At 40.2% G+C, this 20,167-nt stretch overlaps 1 protein-coding gene across 4 annotated transcripts in view; it reads left to right on the top strand.

Moving 5' to 3' along the window:
• Nucleotides 1-20,167, top strand: part of nbeal1 (neurobeachin-like 1) — a 63,692-nt gene that overhangs the window by 13,622 nt on the left and 29,903 nt on the right. For 3 of the 4 annotated variants that reach the window (XM_082525704.1, XM_082525702.1, XM_082525703.1), the window contains exons 3-12: nt 5,272-5,363; nt 6,563-6,724; nt 6,872-6,953; nt 10,377-10,504; nt 12,746-12,831; nt 13,859-13,944; nt 14,371-14,734; nt 14,960-15,066; nt 16,533-16,619; nt 19,780-19,863. In XM_082525704.1, the coding sequence (XP_082381830.1) occupies nt 5,272-5,363; nt 6,563-6,724; nt 6,872-6,953; nt 10,377-10,504; nt 12,746-12,831; nt 13,859-13,944; nt 14,371-14,734; nt 14,960-15,066; nt 16,533-16,619; nt 19,780-19,863 (1,278 nt within the window). The remainder of the gene's footprint in view (nt 1-5,271; nt 5,364-6,562; nt 6,725-6,871; nt 6,954-10,376; nt 10,505-12,745; nt 12,832-13,858; nt 13,945-14,370; nt 14,735-14,959; nt 15,067-16,532; nt 16,620-19,779; nt 19,864-20,167) is intronic. The other variant, XM_082525705.1, reaches the window with a different exon arrangement.

A 20,167-nucleotide genomic window follows, 5' to 3' on the forward strand; every position in this document is an offset into this window, starting at 1 on the left:
ATATAGTATTTGTATTTGTATTCTATTTTTATCTTATTGTATATTTATTTTATTTTATTCTACTGTATATAGTATTTTATTTTATTCTATTCTGTACAGTTGTGTACTGTATTTATTCTTATTGTATTCTAATTTTTGCCTCATAACTTTTGCACTGTCCACTTCCTGCTGTGACAAAACAAATTTCCCACGTGTGGGACTAATAAAGGTTATCTTATCTTATCTTATCTTATCTTATCTTATCTAAGTCCGCCAGAGCTTATATTATTTTTTTACATGTTGTAGTGCCATTTGTGGGAGCATTTCAAGTTGCTATACAATTGTTATAGCCCATATTTTAATAATATGTATACATTAAGTCCATAGTAACTACATTAATTGCAAAAAAGTGCAATAAACTACAAAAAAATTGAAAATCGTTTTTGTTTTTGTTTTTTAACATATATTTCTACTTGGAGAAATTTAAGAGGTTTATCCCTCAAAACTTTAAATACAAAAAAGTTGCAAAAAATAGTTTATAACAACAGGAAATTTATTTTGAGTGTCTTCATAGTTTTATTTTGGAGATACAGCAATTTTTATATACTGCAGGAAAAACAAAAACAATCCTATGATGCAAATTTGCAAAGAAAACAGCAGGTGCATCAAAATAAACTATTTCCAGCAGTGCAATTCGAGTTCTAAGCATCCCAGCAACTATTCAGAAAAGTCAAACATGACCAGTATAGGCTTTTAAGGCCTACAAGTAAAAGAAACTACATTTTCCGCGAAAATGACGTCACTTCCGGTTTCGGGCAGGAAATGGCGGACATGTGATAGTTAGCGGTGACGTTTGTTTCAATGTGCAAAGTGTTACGAGCAGCTGATCGGATCGGCAAAGCGTGTTTCTGGAATATTATGTTTTTGTTCCTGCAAGCGCTTTTTATGCCATTTTTGCAAAGCTATATGTGGAAGGAAACCGTGACTGAGGACAAGCTGATGGTATAAGATGTAAGTACAACTCCTCCGGTTTATTGCGCTAGCTTACACGGTTCAGGTTCTACAGGGATTTAAAAATAGTTACACAAAACAGAGCGTGCTGCTCTGACCGGCTTTAAAGGGTTAACAATAACAATGTATTGAATAATGACTTTAAAAAATAATATAAAATAGTGTGCACCACCACTGAAGTTTTTTTTTTTTTTTTTTACCTCTCTTTTCAACCAACGGCAGTCACTCTCTCCTCTCCAAATAACTTCTGCTTAGCTTTCCGAGCTTCCCTCGGGTCCTCTTAATCAGCGGTCTCCAACCTTTTTTGCGCCACGGACCGGTTTATGCCCGACAATATTTTCATGGACCGGCCTTTAAGGTGTTGCGGATAAATGAGGGAGGGGATAATAATCGGCTCAGTCATTTTTAATGATTGTTGAAAGCCCAGATCGTAATCGTGATTAAAATTCGATTAATTGAGCAGCCCTAATTTTACATATATTGCATACGGGCATTGTATGATGTGAGTTCTTGTTATAGCTCCCTTTGTACAAATTTCGTTAGGCAGAAGCAACAGAACGAGAAGAGGAGTAGCATTACATCGCTTCAAAATTCTTGTACTTCCTCATGGCTTGAACGGACTCAAACTTTTACCTCTCACACAGTTTTCACTGGATTGATTGTCATAATATCAGTAGGCAGTTCCCTAGAGAGTGAATGCTAAGGCCTTTAAAAAGCTCCGGGCTTTTTAGTTAACTCTATAAAGGGGGTCAGAGGGGTTACCACCAAATCACGATCTAAATATTTAAAGACCTCTGAACGAGTAGGGGTCAGACTACTCTACCAAATGCTCAATAAACCGAGTGTTGCTATAATCTGCCATGTTTAACTCTTCAGTTTTCCTTGACCTAGATTGCTCACTCACACCCTCCAGATGGCCCAAAGTCCTTATGACAGCATCTGTTAAGAGTGCTTGAACAAGAGATAACTTGTGTATGATGAATCAATGATGCTTTCAGAGTTACGTCTGTGATACAGAGCTGAAACGATCAGATTTGTGTGGGGGTTTTATGTTGTTGTTTGGGGTTTTTTGTTTGTTTTTTTCATTTTAGTAATTTTCTTAAGAGACATTGGCAAGTATTTAGTTGTTACAGCTCTGGTTTTTAAGCAAACAAAACACTAACTTGACATTTTCTAAACAAAGCACTTAACCAAACATGAGCAGTAGATTAATTAGAGACAGTAAATCATCCTTAGTTGAAGTCCTGTTGCAGTGTCTGCTGTAACAATACTACTTGCAAATGCTGTTACTGCCACACACACCCATCAATTATGCTCAATGTTCGGAGATTATATGAACAATGTGAAAAATATGTTTCTGTACGCGTTGCTTGCAGCCATTCATTTTGAGTGTCCTCAGGTCAGACCAGTTGGCATTGATTTTGTGTGAGCAATGGGGAGGGACACAGTGAAGGCTTTGGATGTCCTCCGCCAGAAATTTTGAACATCAGACTTTATTTCCTGAATTCCGGATTATTACATTCTGATTATGATACATAGGTCTTTCTTTATATAAAGCAAAACAAACAAAGTCAGGCATTAGGTAAGGAAAATGTAATGTTATAGTGCAAAGGATGTAGCAGTGACAAAAAAATGCATTGTTCTAAATATGTTACATTTACTAATGCAACATATTACATGTAATACTGCATGTCACAGTAATAAAAAAATTTCCGGAGTAATTTATTGTAGCACTGTCACTTGTGTGTGTTGTCTTGTTTGTTCCTGTCTGGCCAGTCCTCATCTCCAGCTGATGCTGGTATCCCATCTTTCTCTGGGCATTGTTCCATGGAATTTAGGAAATGCCGGTCAGCCGGCTGCTAGAAATGTGACTGTTAGGAACACTGCCGGGCCTGTTTTCCATTCAGTCAGGTGCAAGTTTTAGCTTTCACACCCTAAGAAAAACGCACGTGTGTCACCATCAGTTACAGGAACCACGGCCTCTCATTCTTATTTTGCTTGTATACACTAAACCTTAAATTCAAATTCTGTTGCTTCTGAATATGAAGCAATGCTGTGAAAAGAGGTTCACAAAAGTCTGGTCAAACATTGCAGCTTGTTGTGTGAACCACATAATTTACACACACACACACACACACACACACACACACACACACACACACACACACACACATAAACACACTGCTTGTATAAATATGAATCTATTGATTTTTTTTTTTAAATAAAATTTTAATCAATTTCTTGTTTTCTCCAAAATCTAGGACATGATTATATACAGGAAAGCTTGACACAGTATGCAAAAGAAAAAACAAATAAATAAACAAGCAAAAAGTTTCATAATTGTCAGTTTCATAATTTAAAATTTTTCTTTGACTGGGAACCTCTGCAACAGATATGGGAAGAACTTTCTGAAGAATATTTGATCTCTGTTGTAGAGTGAATGCCACTGGTGTGTTCAGCTATTATATCTGCCAAAGGTCGCTACTTTGATTAGTCAAAAGTTTAAAATACATTTTGGTCTATAAATTGATTCCTTGATTTATTTTTTAACTCCAATTGCTTATTTGTACTATGCTTTCATTTCAGAGTGCAATGAGATTTTAAACTAGATGTTTTCACGTAAAATATGGAAAAACTCGGGTGTTCTAAAACATTTTGACCAGAAGTGTATGTATGTGTTTTTCTTGCTTCTAATATAACCAGAGCCAAATGTATAAAAGGCACTGGGAAATATTTACTCAATCCTAAATGATGTGGGGTGATTAGCTAAATCTGATGTGCACATAAGCATAGAGGTAGTGTGCTTAAACTGAAATCAGCTTAGTTTTATTCTTGAGATCATTCTCCTTCTGCTTGTCTAACAGCATAGGTAAACACAGAGGCTAACAGCTAGTCCTCTCCAGCATCAGTGCTCTAGTTCAACAACCAAATCTGTGTGAGATTAATATCCTTTTTTTATCCATGTTTCAATTGAAATATCATCATGCTACATTATGTCTTTGGACTATTTTTCTAAGGGCAATTGTCATCTTATAATGGGGTGACCGTGCTCAAGGGGTTGGGAAGCGTATATGTAACCGGAAGGTCACCAGTTCGATCCCCAGGCTCTCTGTCCTGGTCGTTGTGTCCTTGGGCAAGACACGGGGTGGCTGTAGCTCAGGTGGCAGAGCAGATCAACCCCTAATCAGAAGGTCGGTGGTTCGATCCCAGGCTGCCCCCTGCCTGCATGCCAAATATCCTTGGGCAAGATACTAACCCCATGTTTGCCTACTGGTGGTGGTCAGAGGGCCCGGTGGCGCCAGTGTCCGGCAGCGTCGCCTCTGTCAGTGCGCCCCAGGGCAGCTGTGGCTACAATGTAGCTTGCCATCGCCAGTGTGTGAATGTGTGTGTGTGTGAATGGGTGAATGACTGAATGTAGTGCGAAGCGCTTTGGGGTCCTTAGGGACTAGAAAAGCGCTATACAAATGCAGGCCATTACTTTACCCTACCGCCTACTGGTGTTGGCCAGAGGGGCTGATGGCGCGATATGGCAGCCTCGCTTCTGTCAGTCTGCCCCAGGGCAGCTGTGGCTACAACCGTAGCTTGCCTCCACCAGTGTGTGAATGTGAGAGTGAATGAATAATGGCATTGTAAAGCGCTTTGGGTGCCTTGAAAAGCGCTATATAAATCCAATCCATTATCATTGTAAAGATTTTATGTATCTGTCTTCCGTAGTTCCTCCTACATGAGAAAACCAATCTTGATGTAACTTTGCAGAAGTTAAATTAAATATCTAAATTTCATATACAAATATTTAATAGGAATTCCACAATTGTATAGATTTGTACATCAGCTGAGTATAGAATGAAATGTCAGACTAGAATGGTGACCCCCCCAATATAAGCATACACATGTTTGCTGTTTCCTATCCCTGTGAGGACCATTCACTGGACAGTGAGGAAGAGTGGAACTGCGAAACAATTTTGAGGTACAGTTAGGAGGTCATGGGGCAGTGTTGGGGAACATTGAAAGAACTACGAAGGGATGCATGAGGTGCCAGGATTCAATGGTATTCCAAAAGTCAGAAATCTGATGTCAACCTCACATTTACCAGCAACTGCTTCCTGAAGTTCCACACAGAAAAGTCATTAATGTCTCACACATACACCACACAACAATAAATTCAATCAAATTACAGTCTGTCCGCTGTCAGCCATTTATTTATTCTAAGTATGACACATTTGTCTACAAAGGTAACTAAAAATACTGTTTCCTCTCTGCACCCTTCTGTTCTTTTCTCAGAGGGATCCAGACTACTTGAAGCTATGGCTGGAGATTTTCATCAGCTCCTACGAGCGATGTCTCGATGTAGACTTTGAAAAGACACCTTCAAGGTAAACTGTGGCAAATTGCAATGCTGAGTTCCTGAAGCTTTCTTTCAGTATAACATATATAATGGTCATAAACCGGAATTAGCATTTACACTGAATAACCCATTCTTATTCTTTAACCAAACCACACTGGTTTGGCAGGAGAAAACACTGACAATGACTTGTCTTCTTGATGAGGAATATTTTAATAGGATGGTAATTTACGCTCTTATTTCTAGCATGTGCACCATTATTAGCTAACAATGTTTTCATTTATCAGCAAATTATTTCAAAGTAGATTGCCAACACAATTTGTGTTGTTCCCTTTTGGTACGTGCACTACTAACGAAGCCTCAAGTTTGGTATTTTGGTTGCTGCTATGTTTTGGTTTGGGTTTTATTTAAATTGTATTCAAACGAGATGTTAATATGCTAATATACTTAATAATACACCAGTGCCATCTAATCAGTTGTAAGGAGCGGGTTCAGAGCTACCTCCTCTTGTATGTCATCCACATCATGACCACACACCGTGGAGCTTTCCACAGTGCAGCCTGAAATAGCATGGCCACAACAGATGCTTTTGTGCAGAGTGGTTTAATTTTGTTGCAGGTGATGCTCTGCATCAAAAGCACCATGCCAACACAAATCAGTTAAGTGAGAGACACCCACTCATCATTGGAGAGCGTGTATCTAGGATTTTAGAGCAGCTTGGTTAACACTGTTCTGCCACTTGTGATCGCATGAACCTCAGATGAAGCCTTATGAAGTCAGTCACATTTTATGAGCAAGGCAGAGCCACAGGATTGGGTGGAGTAGGATGGCAGAATATGGGTGTTTCAGTCTAATTGGCTAAGGTTTTTATCTGCCAGCCTGTTATTTGCTTTTTTCGTCCTTTGAATGATGTCATGTTCTTCTTCCTCCTTGCATCTTTGTCCTCTCTTCCCTCCATTTGTCTTCTCCCCCATCCTCTTCATCTCATTCCCTTCCTCTGCAGCTGTCACATCTGCTTCCCTACCATGGGATTCTCTCTCACATATATGAACAGAGTGCAGCAGTCATGCAATTTTTTTCTCTAGTAATGAATGCCTGAATGCACCAGGCATGTGTACGACGCGGTGAGAGCAGATGGTGCTTTGATAATCTGCTGATCCTGGTACACAAACATGGAGTCGACATTCCTTTTCATCCAGCTATGTGCTTGCGATGCTTCTGTGTCTACAGACCAGAAGAGGTTCCCCCGGTGTTGACGCTCCTCCCAGACAACATCCTGCAGGTTTTGCGCCACCAGTTACTGCAGTGTGTCCAAAAAGCCTCTGACGGCCTGGAGCCCGAGCAGCAAAACCTAGCACTGCTGCTGCTCAAATTCCTCATCATCATCTGCAGGTCAGGATGTTAAACATACACATGCTGTAAAGTTGCTGAGATGAAATTTCACTCTAATGAAGTAGGTGTTCAAAAGTAAGTGATGGAGAAGTTAACAGTTGACTTGTCTTGTGTGTTTGTGTGTCCATGATTCGATGTTTACGAAAGGAACCTATCCAATGTGGAGGAGATTGGTACTTGCTCCTACATCAATCACATCATCACCATGACAACACTTTATATTCAGCAGGTCTGACTCCTCCCTTTTTCTTTTGCACATATTTCTGTGTCCTGTGGTCTTGAAGAATGTATTAATTTAGAGTGGAAAAAGAAGCTCAATGTTTAGAAGTTCAAATCTAATATGCATGCTTTTTGATATTAATTTAGCAGAAGATGAACCCATCTCCAAAATGTCATAGACTTAAAGATGAAACCTTCCTTAACACAATTTAAGATTATTTCATTTATTTACCTTTAAACTGTTTTATACTGAAAAAGGAAAGGAAAGGAAGGACAATGCAAAAAATGTGAGCTCTGTTTTGTTTGACCAACGTTTGAGACATTGGTGAGCTGATGTGATGGTTTTAAAAGTCCAGAGAATGTCAGTTATAAACATACAGCATATGGAAAACTTGAATGTAGCCATTGTAATGTCACCCACTGATGCTGTTTGACAGACAATTCCATAAAAATTGCACCAATTCTATTTTTTTCAAATGGTGGACATTTTTTTTATTTAATTTGCTTTATTTTTTTGTCTTTGCAGTCATTGTTCTAGTAGTTCTAGAGAAAGATACACTGCACAATCTTCTCCTTGTCTTATTATTTATTATATAGATAATGATTGTTAAGACAGCATGTCTGCTTGATCTCTGAAGTTGAACATTTTATCACAGCAAGGCTGCAGTCATTTTCATCACTTTGTAGTTTCAATTAAGTGAGATTTAAAACATCAAGAAAATTACTTTCTAACTTGGAGAACTACTTGTAGAATTAATGGAAAACCTTTAAAGATGATTTAGCAAATTAGGGGATCGGTGCTCTGCTCTACTGTGCAGTGACAAGTTTGCAAATATGACCTTTATGGAAACGTTTCCCTGCATTCTCACTAGAGATGGCACGATACCACTTTTTCATGTCCGATACGATATCATAAATTTGGATATCTACCGATATGAATCCGATATAGTGTATTTTTTAATTAATAAAACTGTTTTTTTTAAATATCTTGCTGCATTGTGTATAAGTTCATAGCCAAGTTTAAAAAAAACAAAAAAAACCACTAAAGCTATTCTGTTATACCTATATTCAAAAAGTACACTGCACCCAAGATGTTTCATAGTTCAGCAACACTCATCAAGCTAATAACCTTACACCTGCACCATCCTCCCTATTCTGGTATTTTAAAGAGTACTTAGCAGAAATATTAAACAACCTAACTAATAGAGTTGCCAACTCCCAGCAAAAAAAAACAAGGGAACCACCCCCCACCCTCCGCCTCGTGATGCTTAATCGACGTAATCAACTTTAATTTAACCCCCTAAGACCCGAACTCTTCCACGGCATGCATTTTTAATTTCTCTTTGATATTTGATCTGATTGGGACCTGATGAATGTAAAAACAAAGAATTAGAAAAAAATTTATTTTATTTTTTTTTACCTAATTTTTGTTTCTAAGAAAAATAAGAGCCACATATGAGGATATTCATTTAAAATTTTGATAGAACAGTAGCAGTATAATGTCCTCGTAAGTGGATATCAGGCTCTTGCAGAGCAAAATTGAGTATTTTGGTCTAAATAACCCAAAATGTGATGTCCACATATGTGGACGCCAGGTCCTAGGAGGTTAATGCACGTGTTTAAAAAAAAAAAAAAAAAATGCACAGAAATCAATTATTTTTCTACAATAATTAAATAGATTCAACATCTTTCTTCAACAGAATTGCAGACTGCACTGATTGTATCTTCCCAAAAGTACTATAGCTTACTAGGGTATATTAGACTTAATAGTTACTATATACAATAATGGACTTCTATACATTTTACATCAGATTAAAACTTTGGATTTAAGATTCAGATAATTATTTATTAAAAGCTAAACATTTTAAATGAGAATAAGAAAGAAAAGTATTTCTTTGTACCCCCCTTTTCCCTGTTAATGCCCTATCGGCCCACCTGGTAAAACTTTGATGCACAGTTACCAGCCATACCTCTTTCTGGTGCAAAGTGGGCGATAAATGAACAAGAGAGACGGGAGTCGCGACAGAAAAGCCGATCAGCTGATCATTAATCAGTTTCATGATTGAAGTAGTGACAGGAGAGGGAGGGATAGAGAAGAGGCAGTCGCTCCATATATCGGTTGTTAAGCTTAATTTGGGACAAACATTCGGAGATGAACTTACACACTTGCTTTACTCCTGTCTGGGATAACTTTCTCGGAGATGAAATGCCGGGTTGGTAGCGAGGCTACAAATGCTCAACCAGACCGCCAACAGGTCTCGCACGCCACAGCCGCTCTATCACGTGACGTATACTGCTCCGATGTACTAAGGTTATGAGCTGAGTTACGCCATGTCGCAAGTTTACTGAGGTGCTTTTGTGCTATTTAATGGATCGGATTACATTTTTTATTTCTCTCCGATATCCGATCCAGTAATTTAGGTCAGTAATAATAATAATAATGGATTGCTCGAGCTTTTCGAGACCCTCACATTCACACACTGGTGGAGGCAAGCTACAGTTGTAGCCACAGCTGCCCTGGGGCAGACTGACAGAAGCGAGGCTGCCATATCGCACCTCTGGCCATCACCAGTAGGCGGCAGGTGAAGTGTCTTGCCGAAGGACACAACGACCAAGACAGACAGAGCTGGGGATCGAACTGGCAACTTTCCGTTTACAAGATGAGCTTCCCAACCCCCTGAACCACGGATACGTAATATCGGATCGATCCATCTCTAATTCTTACCCCCCCAAAAAATCACCGTCAACATAACCTGATGCATCTCACCAGCAAATCTTTTAGACTGATGGAAAAAAACTGCTTTGGTATGTTGGGGGTAGGGGAGGAGACCTTTATTTCAATGAAAAGAACAACTCTCAAATGCTTGAGCACAGAGGAGGATGGATTATGGTTTTGGTTTATGTTGTAACTGGGGTAGGTGTAAAAGATTTCAGTATTGGATGAAAGAATGGATTCAGTTAAAGGTGACCAACTGCTGTAATATCCACCTCTGTACTTTCATTCTTCGACTAAAAAGAGCAGCTGTGTATGATTCACTGTTCAAAAAGAAGCCTGACCTTTTGGTCTTCCCATTTATGCAAACTGAACATCCTCAAAGACCTTTACCAAAAAACCCAAACAAAAAAACGCACAAACATTCTGCAAGAGTGGGTCACAATCCTCCAACCATGCAATGAGATTCTCTCCTTGTTACTTTAAAAAAGCATTTTTTTCCTTCTTTTTCCCTGTTTGAATTTGTAAAAGATGAAAAAAAATTCTTAAAACAGAAATAACTGAGTAGAAATAACTAATAGCTTTTACTTGGCTACCTACTCCCAGTAACAGAAATTTGGGTTAACTATTACACACAGCTGACTGTATTGATTAAACAGAGAAAGTCTCACTGAGACTGAATAGTATGTGCAGTATGTAATGTGGCTGTTTCTATTACAGCTGAAGAGTAAGACCAAAGAGAAGGAGATGGCGGACCAGAGTCAGGCGGAGGAGTTTGTCCGTCATGCACTGGCATTCTGCGAGAGCCTCTACGATCCATACCACAACTGGAGGCATCGAACGTGCGGGTAACAACATCTAGCTTTACTGACAATCACACCTGAGGGGAACGCGGTCCGCTTCAGAGTAACAGACTGTTTTTATTTGGCTAAAAGGAGTTAAAATAATTCTTGACAGTGAAATTTAACACCCCGTGTTTAGCAGCTATGTGCTAGCAAGCTGCTGCACTTTGGATTTTTGACTTGGTGGCAAATGCTCACTGCACATGTAGGTGTGCCTAGTCTCACAGTCTGTTTCCCCATTCTTGTGGCTGATAACACCTCATATCTTATTACTGGTAGTCATTTTTTTCCATTATCAGTCATCAGACTGTTGGTAAAACATCCTAACACACATTGTTTGTCTTTTATTTAATTTTTTTTCATCAGATTTGTGTTCCTTGCACAAGTGAACATTGCTAGAACCATAAATATAATTTATTTTCTGGGTTTGCAAAGCTAGGACTGGAAACTTTTTAAAGCTAAAGACTAAACTTTATGTTGAAACAAACTATTTTGCTTTACATAAAACTGCTTTAGATTATTTTTCTTATTTTCAAAAGTCAGACTGCAGTTTGATTTAGTTTTCACTCCTAGAACTGCAAAGGGGATGAGGGTTAGTTTGTCCTGCAACACCAACAGCAGAAATGGCAAAGAAGTCATTTCCTGAAGGCCTTATTTACAAAATATGCAATGATGGGATTTTATTTTAAAATTTACCTTTTAATATCTGATAATACATACAAACCTACTGAAGGTGCTCTCTTGATAGCTTATGAAGAAGCTTACTCCTCATTGGTCTGTTTCCTCCTAGGTGTGTCATTCAGATAATAATTTATATAAAACTGTGGCTCTGTAGTTGGCATGGTAACGCAGCAAGGAAGGTTAACTTTGCCTTGATTAGGTAATCTGCTCAGTTCGGGTCCATCATCCCCCAACCAGGCAAGACAGATGGCTGCCCTGCCGCTGAGTCTGGTTCTGCTGGAGGTTTCTTCTGTCAAAAGGGAGTTTTTTCTTCCCACTTTTGCCGAATGCTTGCTCAAAGCAGGTGGTTTGATTGTTGGGGTTTTCTCTGTGTTATAGTCGGGTCTTTACTAGGGCTGGATATCGTCACTGATTTCTAGAATCGATTCGATTTAAATCGGGGAATTTTGCCTCAGATAGTCAGAAATATTATAATTCTGATCATTTATCAGTCCATATCTATATTTTTATATCTATAAAAAGAAAGCTGACATTTGTGAGACTTTATCAAAGGTGTAAACATCACAGCAGATTCCTTTGTGTCAAAGTAAATAAGGATAAAACACAGAAAAACATGAAGGCGGTTTTCCTGGTCTGGGTTTTTATAGCAGATGACCTTAAAAATGTTGTGCAGTAGATCAAAAACGAAGTGAAGCAGAGCAAAGTTACAGAGGTTTGATTAGAGACACAGCTAAGCATTTTGCAATTTTGCACAATTTTAAAAAGTTTAAATTTGTTCAGTATTGAACAGCAAAAATGAGGCTTTCTTGTCGGAAGTAACAAAAACCCCCCCCCCCCCCCAAAAAAAAAACAGCGGCCGACACCGTAGACTGGTGGGTAATAAGTAGGGGTGGGTTTTGATTATCGATTTAGAGAGAGAGAGAGAGAGAGAGAGAGAGAGAGAGCTCTACATGAAGTGTGATTTTTATCGTGGTGGAAGCAAAACAGCAAAAGTCAGAGGAAATTCGTGATGATGTTTATGTGAAGCGTAGTTTGGATCGTCTTTGGCTGCTGGTTCAGTCAATATTGTTTGGAGAGAGATAAAACCTGCAGCTTCAGAATCTAGCACAAAAAGTAAACACATAAGTAAACACGTAAACACAAAGCGCTGGCCGACACTTCAGAATCAGTGATCTGTCGGCTTTCAGCCCCGACAGCGTGTCCGTGTCCACGTACGTGCCGTCGGGTGAGAAAGGCGACATCTCACTGATTCAGATGTGTTGGGTCCACGTTTTTGTGCAGAAGCCTTGTACCTGCTCTCATTTACTGTTTTGTGGTTGTAGAAATTCTGGTGTTTCGGGCAAAATAAATTTATATTTAAAAATCGATTCAGGATTTTAATGAATCGATATCATGTTCAGAATCGATTTTAATCGATAATTAAAACCCACCCCTAGTCTTTACCCTACAATGTAAAGCACCCTGACGAGACTGCTGTTGTGTTTTTTAGCACTATATAAATAAAATTGAGTTGTACTGAAAATGAACAGGAGCTGTTCCTCAGTGTGCTGTGTTTGTTCCTTCCAGGGAGCAGCAGATGGGTACGGTAGAGAGGAGCAGGCAGAAGTACAAAGCAGCTCCCCTCACTGTTGAATTTGTTCCTTTCTTTTACCGTAAGTGTCTTGCTTTTCACTCGAGCCCTCACTCCCACTCCCTTCAATGTACCAGAGTGTTTTTTTAGAGGTATATGAATCAAATGTGCAGAACTTTCAGCTGCTCTGAACTTTACAGTGTGCCACTATGTGCACTTATTTTTAAATGTGTATATGGTCCTTCTTCAGAGTCCTCTTCAAGTAAGGATGTAGAAGCAGTTCTCAGTACATCCCACTACTGTTCTGATTACAGACCATAAGCTCTGCTCTCCTCTGTCCTCCCCTATCATCTCGTCTAAGAGCTCCCACGCCATCACTCTCTCCCACTGCCTCCCCCTCTTTCCTCTCTGGGTCCTGGTGAATCCGTTCTTTGTGCATTTTTTTCTGTTTACCATTCGTGGAGATGAGCAGATAGTGAATAGTATCTGTCAAGCCACTTCAGCGCTGCTGGGGGCCATTTTAAACAAATACTCCTTTCTGTCCTGTGTCAAATGTGTGGCTGCTGTGGTTTATCACAAAAGATAACACCCAAGGCTCAACCAGACTTCTTTTCCCGCTTGTGTGCTTTGGGTTGTGGGCAAGCAGCAAGTCTGTGAGAGTACTGTTCCTTTCATTAAGCATGTTTGTATATTATGTCTAAATTTGTAGGATTGTAATTAGTGTTATTCAGGGAACTAAATTGAATTGTTTTGAAATGTATGGGATGAAGGAAGTAGACATCACGGAGCCAAAATGTCGGATTTCTTTTCCCCAGCTGGATGTGTTGACAGATGAGTTAATGGGTGACTGGGACCGCTGTAAAACTAAAATTACTACAACGTGTGTGTGTGTGTGTGTGTGTGTGTGTGTGTGTGTGTGTGTGTGTGTGTGTGTGTGTGTGTGATAGTTAAGGTCCCATCTTATTTGCTTTGCCGATTTCGTCGACCCTCCTTTCATAAAAAATATGAGAATTTGCTGTTTCTGCATCTGAATTCATGCAGTGTTTACTTGAGAGGTGGAAGTTGAGGAAAGCCACACTTGTGTATTTACATGTTTGCCCTCCTTACAGAGTGCTTCCAGGAGAGCGAGCATCTAAAGGAGAGTCTGAAATGTTGCCTGCTACACCTGTTTGGAGCAGTAGTTGCTGGAGATCAGGTAAGCTTCAGCTTAAATGAGCTGGGCTTGCTGGCCATAGATGTGGTGATAGAGTGCTTTGAGATGCCATTCATCATTATTATTAGTAGTAGTAGTACTAAGTAGAACTGCTTCTTGTTAACTGTCTCAGACTATGTTGTGGATATGAAGGAGTGACTTTTGGTTTATGGTTTCTTTTATTTCTCTGCTTTATCTGATTGGTTGATCACCAGCAAAGGAATACAGCATTGATGTTTAAATGAGCACTCTTCATCTTGAATGCAGTGCATGAGTTGCTATTGTATTCTTTATTTTTCAGTGGTATTGTTGTTTATCTTGCCGCTTTCCCACACTCTAGGACGGCGCTTTCAATTCTCTCTGATCTCAAGTGACTTGCTTTGACTAACTCACATTGTTTCCCTCCCTCCACCACTGCAACCCCGGCAGAGGAACGCTCTCCTTGCAATTTCTCCAGCCACCATGGAAGTGTTGATGCGGGTCCTGGCTGACTGCTCCATGGGTAGCTGCTCCTCAGAGGAAGGCGAGGACTGGGATAGTGAGGCCCCGGACCGTAAAGCACTGCTGACGTTGGGCTGCCTGCGGGAGGTGGTCCAGCGGCTCCTGGCCTCCAGCTCAGACCAGCGGCAGGTGGAAATTGCCTCAGTGCTGGAAAACTACTTTAAGCTGCTCAACTCGGACCCAGCAGCTGTCGTGGCTGCCCAGCAGCAGCAGCAGCAAGCCAAGGGCCGAGTGCCAACACTGGGTCGACACTGGGAGAGCAGATTTGTGGCCCTGCAAGTAAACATGCTAGGTATGATCTTAATCCACAAAAGTGTGTCTTTCATCATTTTGAAGACATTTTAAATTAGTTACCAGCTGCTACATTTTGTTTAAAGATAATTTTCAAAGATGGAAGCCGAGCTAATCTAACAGTGTTTACATTCTGTTGTCATTCATCTCTCTACTCCTTTTTTATTTGTCTCACTGTGCTTCTCTTCGTCTTTGCCCCTCTGTGTTGATTTCTCCTGCCTTTCAGACACTATCAGGGACATGTTCCTGTGTTCAGACAGGCCAGTACTACAAGCCATCTTCCTCAACAGTAACTGTTTTGAGCATCTCACACGACTGCTCCAGAACAGCAAGGTAAAAGCACAGCTCCTTTTTTTTCTGTTTCTTTTTTTTTTTTTTGTCTATTTATAACCCGTAGATTCAGCTGGCATCGAGAACTGTGCAGGATCTTTGTTGTTCTTGTTAGTATCTTGTATCTGATACCCCAGCCTCCTAAGGCTGTTTGTGTTTACACACTGATAAGGAGGCCGCACTGTGATGCAATGCTTGTATTGTATCTTGTCGTTTTTCATTGTATTTGTTATTAAAAAAAGAGAGAGAGAGAGAGAGCAGGAAGCCAAACACATGGAGCTGTGAGAAGTGGGGTGATATTCAGAGAAAAACGATCATTTGCAAATTTGAAAGTCAAAAAAATACTAAGACTTTTTTTTTTTTATGTTAAGGAATTAAATCTTCAGCTTCTAAGACTGAATCTACCTCATCATACCCCAGATACTGTTGCTAAACAGGGACGTGCAAGCTCATGCATAATCATGCACACCTTGCATGAATATGCATGAGGCCTCGGATGGAGCCTTTTTATGCGGAGTTTGCATGTTCTCTCCAGGTCCTCCGCCTTCCTCCCACAGTCCATAGATGTGCATGGGATTAGATTAATAATGTTAACCCCCGAACCTGAATTCGATAAGCAGAAGAAGATGGATGAATATTTAAACACAGTATATATGATGTAAACAGCAATATGCTTGCACTTGCTGTAGTACGTGATGCAGAGCAGCTATCATCCCCACCAAATAAGAATGTTGTTGCCCTCTAAATGGGCTCATCACACAGCCGTGTCTCTTTAAAGTCTGGAGGTTTCTGATAATTTGGGGTTTCCAGGCTGGAGTTGGGTGTTTCCTTATTGCTAAATTTGTTCCAAAGTTACTTGATTAGGTTCTACAATTCAAGTGCATGACGAGCATCAGCAAACTGTCCTGCATCTCAGATATTATTCAGGATTTTACTTGTAAATATGTGACTTTTTCCTCTGAATACTACACCCATACCTGGGCCCACAGTTGCACTAGATGGTATCATATGGAATCACATTAATGTGTAATTATTTTTCAGATTATTGATTCACTTGAGTAGCATATGAGTTGATGGAAAAAAATTTATTTTATTTTTTTAATATGGAGTTGAAGTTCACATCTTAGAAATCGGTTTTATTATTACATCTCCGGTCAGTCTGCTGCAGGTGACACATTTGAAGTTGAATACAGTTTTGTCCAGGTCTCGTCAATCCTGTTTGTCATGTTTAATATTTCACTTTCAGTGTGAGAACGAGCATTTTGCCCTCCTTGCATGTTTACCTCTGCACAGCGCAGCTGGATCACCAAACAACGCGTCCACACGGTGGCATTGCTATTAACCTAGCACCCTCTCCTCCACTTATAACATCTTTCCTCCTCCCCTGCACTGTCCTCTGTCTCTCCCTTGTCTCTTTCTATCAGCCTCCCCACATGCTATGTTGACATGTTGCCTGTTGTGTCTATCAGCTGGTTAATGCTAGGTGCACGGCGGCAGACAAGGACCAGAAAGATATAACCAACAACAGGTTACTGACAGGCGAGAGGGACACTCAGGTACCGCCGAGAAAAGCCCCACATTATCTCACCCCCTCCACATCATTCATCTGCCCTGCCCTTATTCTCATCTGCTACTGCTGCCAAATCCCTCCACTTTCATCTCACCAGAATCATGAGGCCGCTCCACAGCAAGACCCTCATACTGCCTTACCTTTCTTTATTATTATTATTACTATTATTATTATTATTATTATTATTACGATTTTACTTAGATTGTGAATTAATAGCACAATAGAGAACACGTCGATGTTTTCCTACTGCTGGTCCCAAGTCTGAATAAAAGGGGAGGGTTGTGTCAGGAATGACATCTGCCATAAAGTCTTTGCCAAATCAAACATGCAGATCATCAGGAATGAAATTTCCATACCAGACTGGTCATGGTCTGGTTGCCAATAAAGTGCCATTGGAAACTTTGCTATTGTTGGCTGAAGCCAACATGACAGAGGAAAGAGGACAAGGAGACTTTGTGGTGCAAAGTTTAAGAAAGGTAGATGTTAGCACAGAAAAAGTGGGAAAGTAAGGGAGATGAAGTAAGTAGTACTGAGGCGGGACACTTAGGAAGGAGAAAAAGACTTGTATCAATTGGCTGGGCAGAGAGATTGAACTAGAAAGGATGTGCAGCAGGTTAGGGTGATTTAAGATAGAGATGGAGAGTATGTTGAGAAGATGGAAGGAGTACTTTAACAGGCAGATGAATAAAGAAAATGAGAATGAGGAGGACTGATGGAGGTAAGTTAGTGAATCAAAAGGTACAGAGGATTGGTAAAGAGGAAGTGAGGACAGCTGTGACAAGGATGAAGCTGGTCCAGATGACATACCTGTGGAGGTATAGAGCAGTGGTCCCCAACCTTTTTTGCGCCACGGACCGGTTTATGCCCGACAATATTTTCATGGACCGGCCTTTAAGGTGTCGCGGATAAATACAACAAAATAAAACTAGTACTGGTACCGAAAAAAAGAAAATTTATTCATAACACAAGTGAAAAGACCAAGGAAAACAGAGTTAACGATAAAAACAATAACAAAATAACGCTGAAAACCAATAAAAACCCTGAAAACTATACACTTCACACAGCCTCAACTCTCATGGCCCGGTACCAAACGACTCACGGACCGGTACCGGTCCGAGGCCCGGGGGTTGGGGACCGCTGGTATAGAGATGTCCAGGAGATTTTTTTTTAACACTTTCAGTCAGACAAGATTTGAGGAATGGAGAAAACGTGTACCGGCAGCAGTTTTTAAGAACAAGGGTGATGACGGGTGATGTAGTAACCACAGGGGGATAAAGCTGATAAGTCAAACAATGGGAAACAGTTGTTGAAATTAGGTTAAGAGCAGAAGTGACGATCAGCAAGCAGCAGTGTGGCTTCATGCCGAGAGAGCACTACATATACAATGTTTTAGAGGGTTGATACAGGAAGTCAAAAAAGAGGTCCACTGTGTATTTGTGGATCTAGAGAAAAGATATTATTTGGTGCCAGAGTACGATGAGAGGATGCTGGGGACAGTGTGAGATGGAGGCAGATGATTCACTGTGGCGAACCCTAAAGGGAGCAACCAAAAGATGATTAACAGAGAATCCTCTTGCTGTCAGGGTGCTGATCATTCTTTGTGACTGCAAATGCAGCTAATGCATCATCAGGCGATAGCTCATAGATTCAGAAAATGTTTTCCTACCTTTGCTCTGCACAGGGACTGTTCACCAGCAAACCAGATCCTGCTCAGATGGGATTGGTCAATAGAACTAAAACCACAAGCAGACTACAAACCCAAACCAAAATGCTTCTGGTACCTAAAATCTTTTCTCTTGCCTACAGAATCTTTTTACACAGATATAAAGGTACATTCCCATTAATCATTCCCATAATTAATTTGAAAGGTTCATAAATGTTAGGCTCGATCAGGATCCGTAATTTGTGCCGATAATGCACCAAAAAGATGTCTCGCCAAACAATAAAGAAAAACAGCTTCCAGCATGAACAGAAAGTAACATGTAGCAGCAGGTAAGTTAACCTATCTCACCTACAGAGATGAAAGATTTGGTCTACTTTAGTGAGTCAACAAATACCAGCTGAACAGTGAAAAGTAAAACTTTACTAAGTTCACTAAGTTTTAATATTTCCTGCTCCTTCTTTTACTTCAGCTGTCAGTCAGCGCTCTTCACACAGAATGGAAAGGGGAAAAAAGCAGACGTTCGCTCAATTTAGAGCACAAATATAAATGCGATGAAGTGGGGAGACAAAAACTGATGTTTTAAAACTTCAACTGAGCTAAGGTGATAAACAACCACTCAACAATGTGATTTTTGTGGCCTTGCTGTGGAGTGACTTCGATGCCTCGTGTGTTAAAGCAATTTCCTCCCTCCCCTGAGCACCTCTTCACTCCTATACCCACCTTCTCATGCATTGTCCTGGTTTTCTTTGGTATACTAAGGGCTCCACTGGAATGCTATCACAATGGCCTGGTGTGTGTTCTCACAGAGTTCAGTGGTTTGAGGTAATCTGGACTCTGTGACGATGATCTAAGTGTTTTGTTTTTGCCACAGTCCCTCTCCAGCTGCTCCGAGACTCTGCAGAGCATTCTCATGTCAATCAAATAATGGGTTTAGTGACCCAGAATGTGTCGGGCATGAGCAGGACAAAGCTGGATGGAGATGGATCTGTGTTAAATGTGTCATGGTTTGGCTTGTGTTTTCTGGGTTGCATGCTTTGTTTTAAATGTGTGTGCCACTGTGGAAAGAAAAACAGTGAGGTACTTCTTTGTGGTTGACTGTCTGTGTGGAAGTGGGTGTTTCTTTTTGTTTTAAACTAAACCTTGATGTCCCGATGTTATTAAAAGGATTGCTTTTTACCTGGAGCAGAAGAACAAGTCTTACCTTCACTATAACATCTGCAGTACAAGCCTTGATGCCAGCTCCTACTGCAGGGTTCTAACCATCATCAGTGATTTTTACTCACTTTTTACACAAACAAAATGAATCAGACTCCAAGGCATCAACTAAAGTTTACTTCTTATCTTTTTTTTATAGTGATGCATGTTGTTTTTAGGCCCTGAAAGAAGTTGGTCTTCAGTGTTGCAATAATCTGTCAGTACCAACTTTTCCTACTAAAAGAACAACTTTTTAGCAACGGGGACAGACTAGTTTTTTTTCTTTCAGGTGTTTCAAGGGCGGTTGGACTCCCTTGCCGTAGCAACCATCAAAGCCCTAACAACAGTGATGCACAAATCGCCAGCTGCAAAGGTAAAACTATTGGTAGTCTGTTACTTTTAATTTTGCAATTTTAGATTTTTAGAGATTGCTAGCGACTGTGGGCTAAAAGAGCTTAAATAGCACACCTTGTATATGAGAGCCTGCTAAACAACCATTTGGCTATCAGCGGAGTCAGCAGGGTTTGACTTGGTGGCCTCCTAATATATCCTGGGAAGACTGAGTGACTGGAGACACTTATATCTTTGTCGGTGTGCTGTTCTATGCCACACAGATGATAGAACAATTGATATTGTTTCATTAAAGAGACTTTCATTTAATGCTAAGTGAATAAAAC

The sequence above is a fragment of the Aulonocara stuartgranti genome, assembly GCF_965226115.1.
Source record: "Aulonocara stuartgranti genome assembly, chromosome: 23".
NCBI classification, from domain to species: domain Eukaryota; kingdom Metazoa; phylum Chordata; class Actinopteri; order Cichliformes; family Cichlidae; genus Aulonocara; species Aulonocara stuartgranti.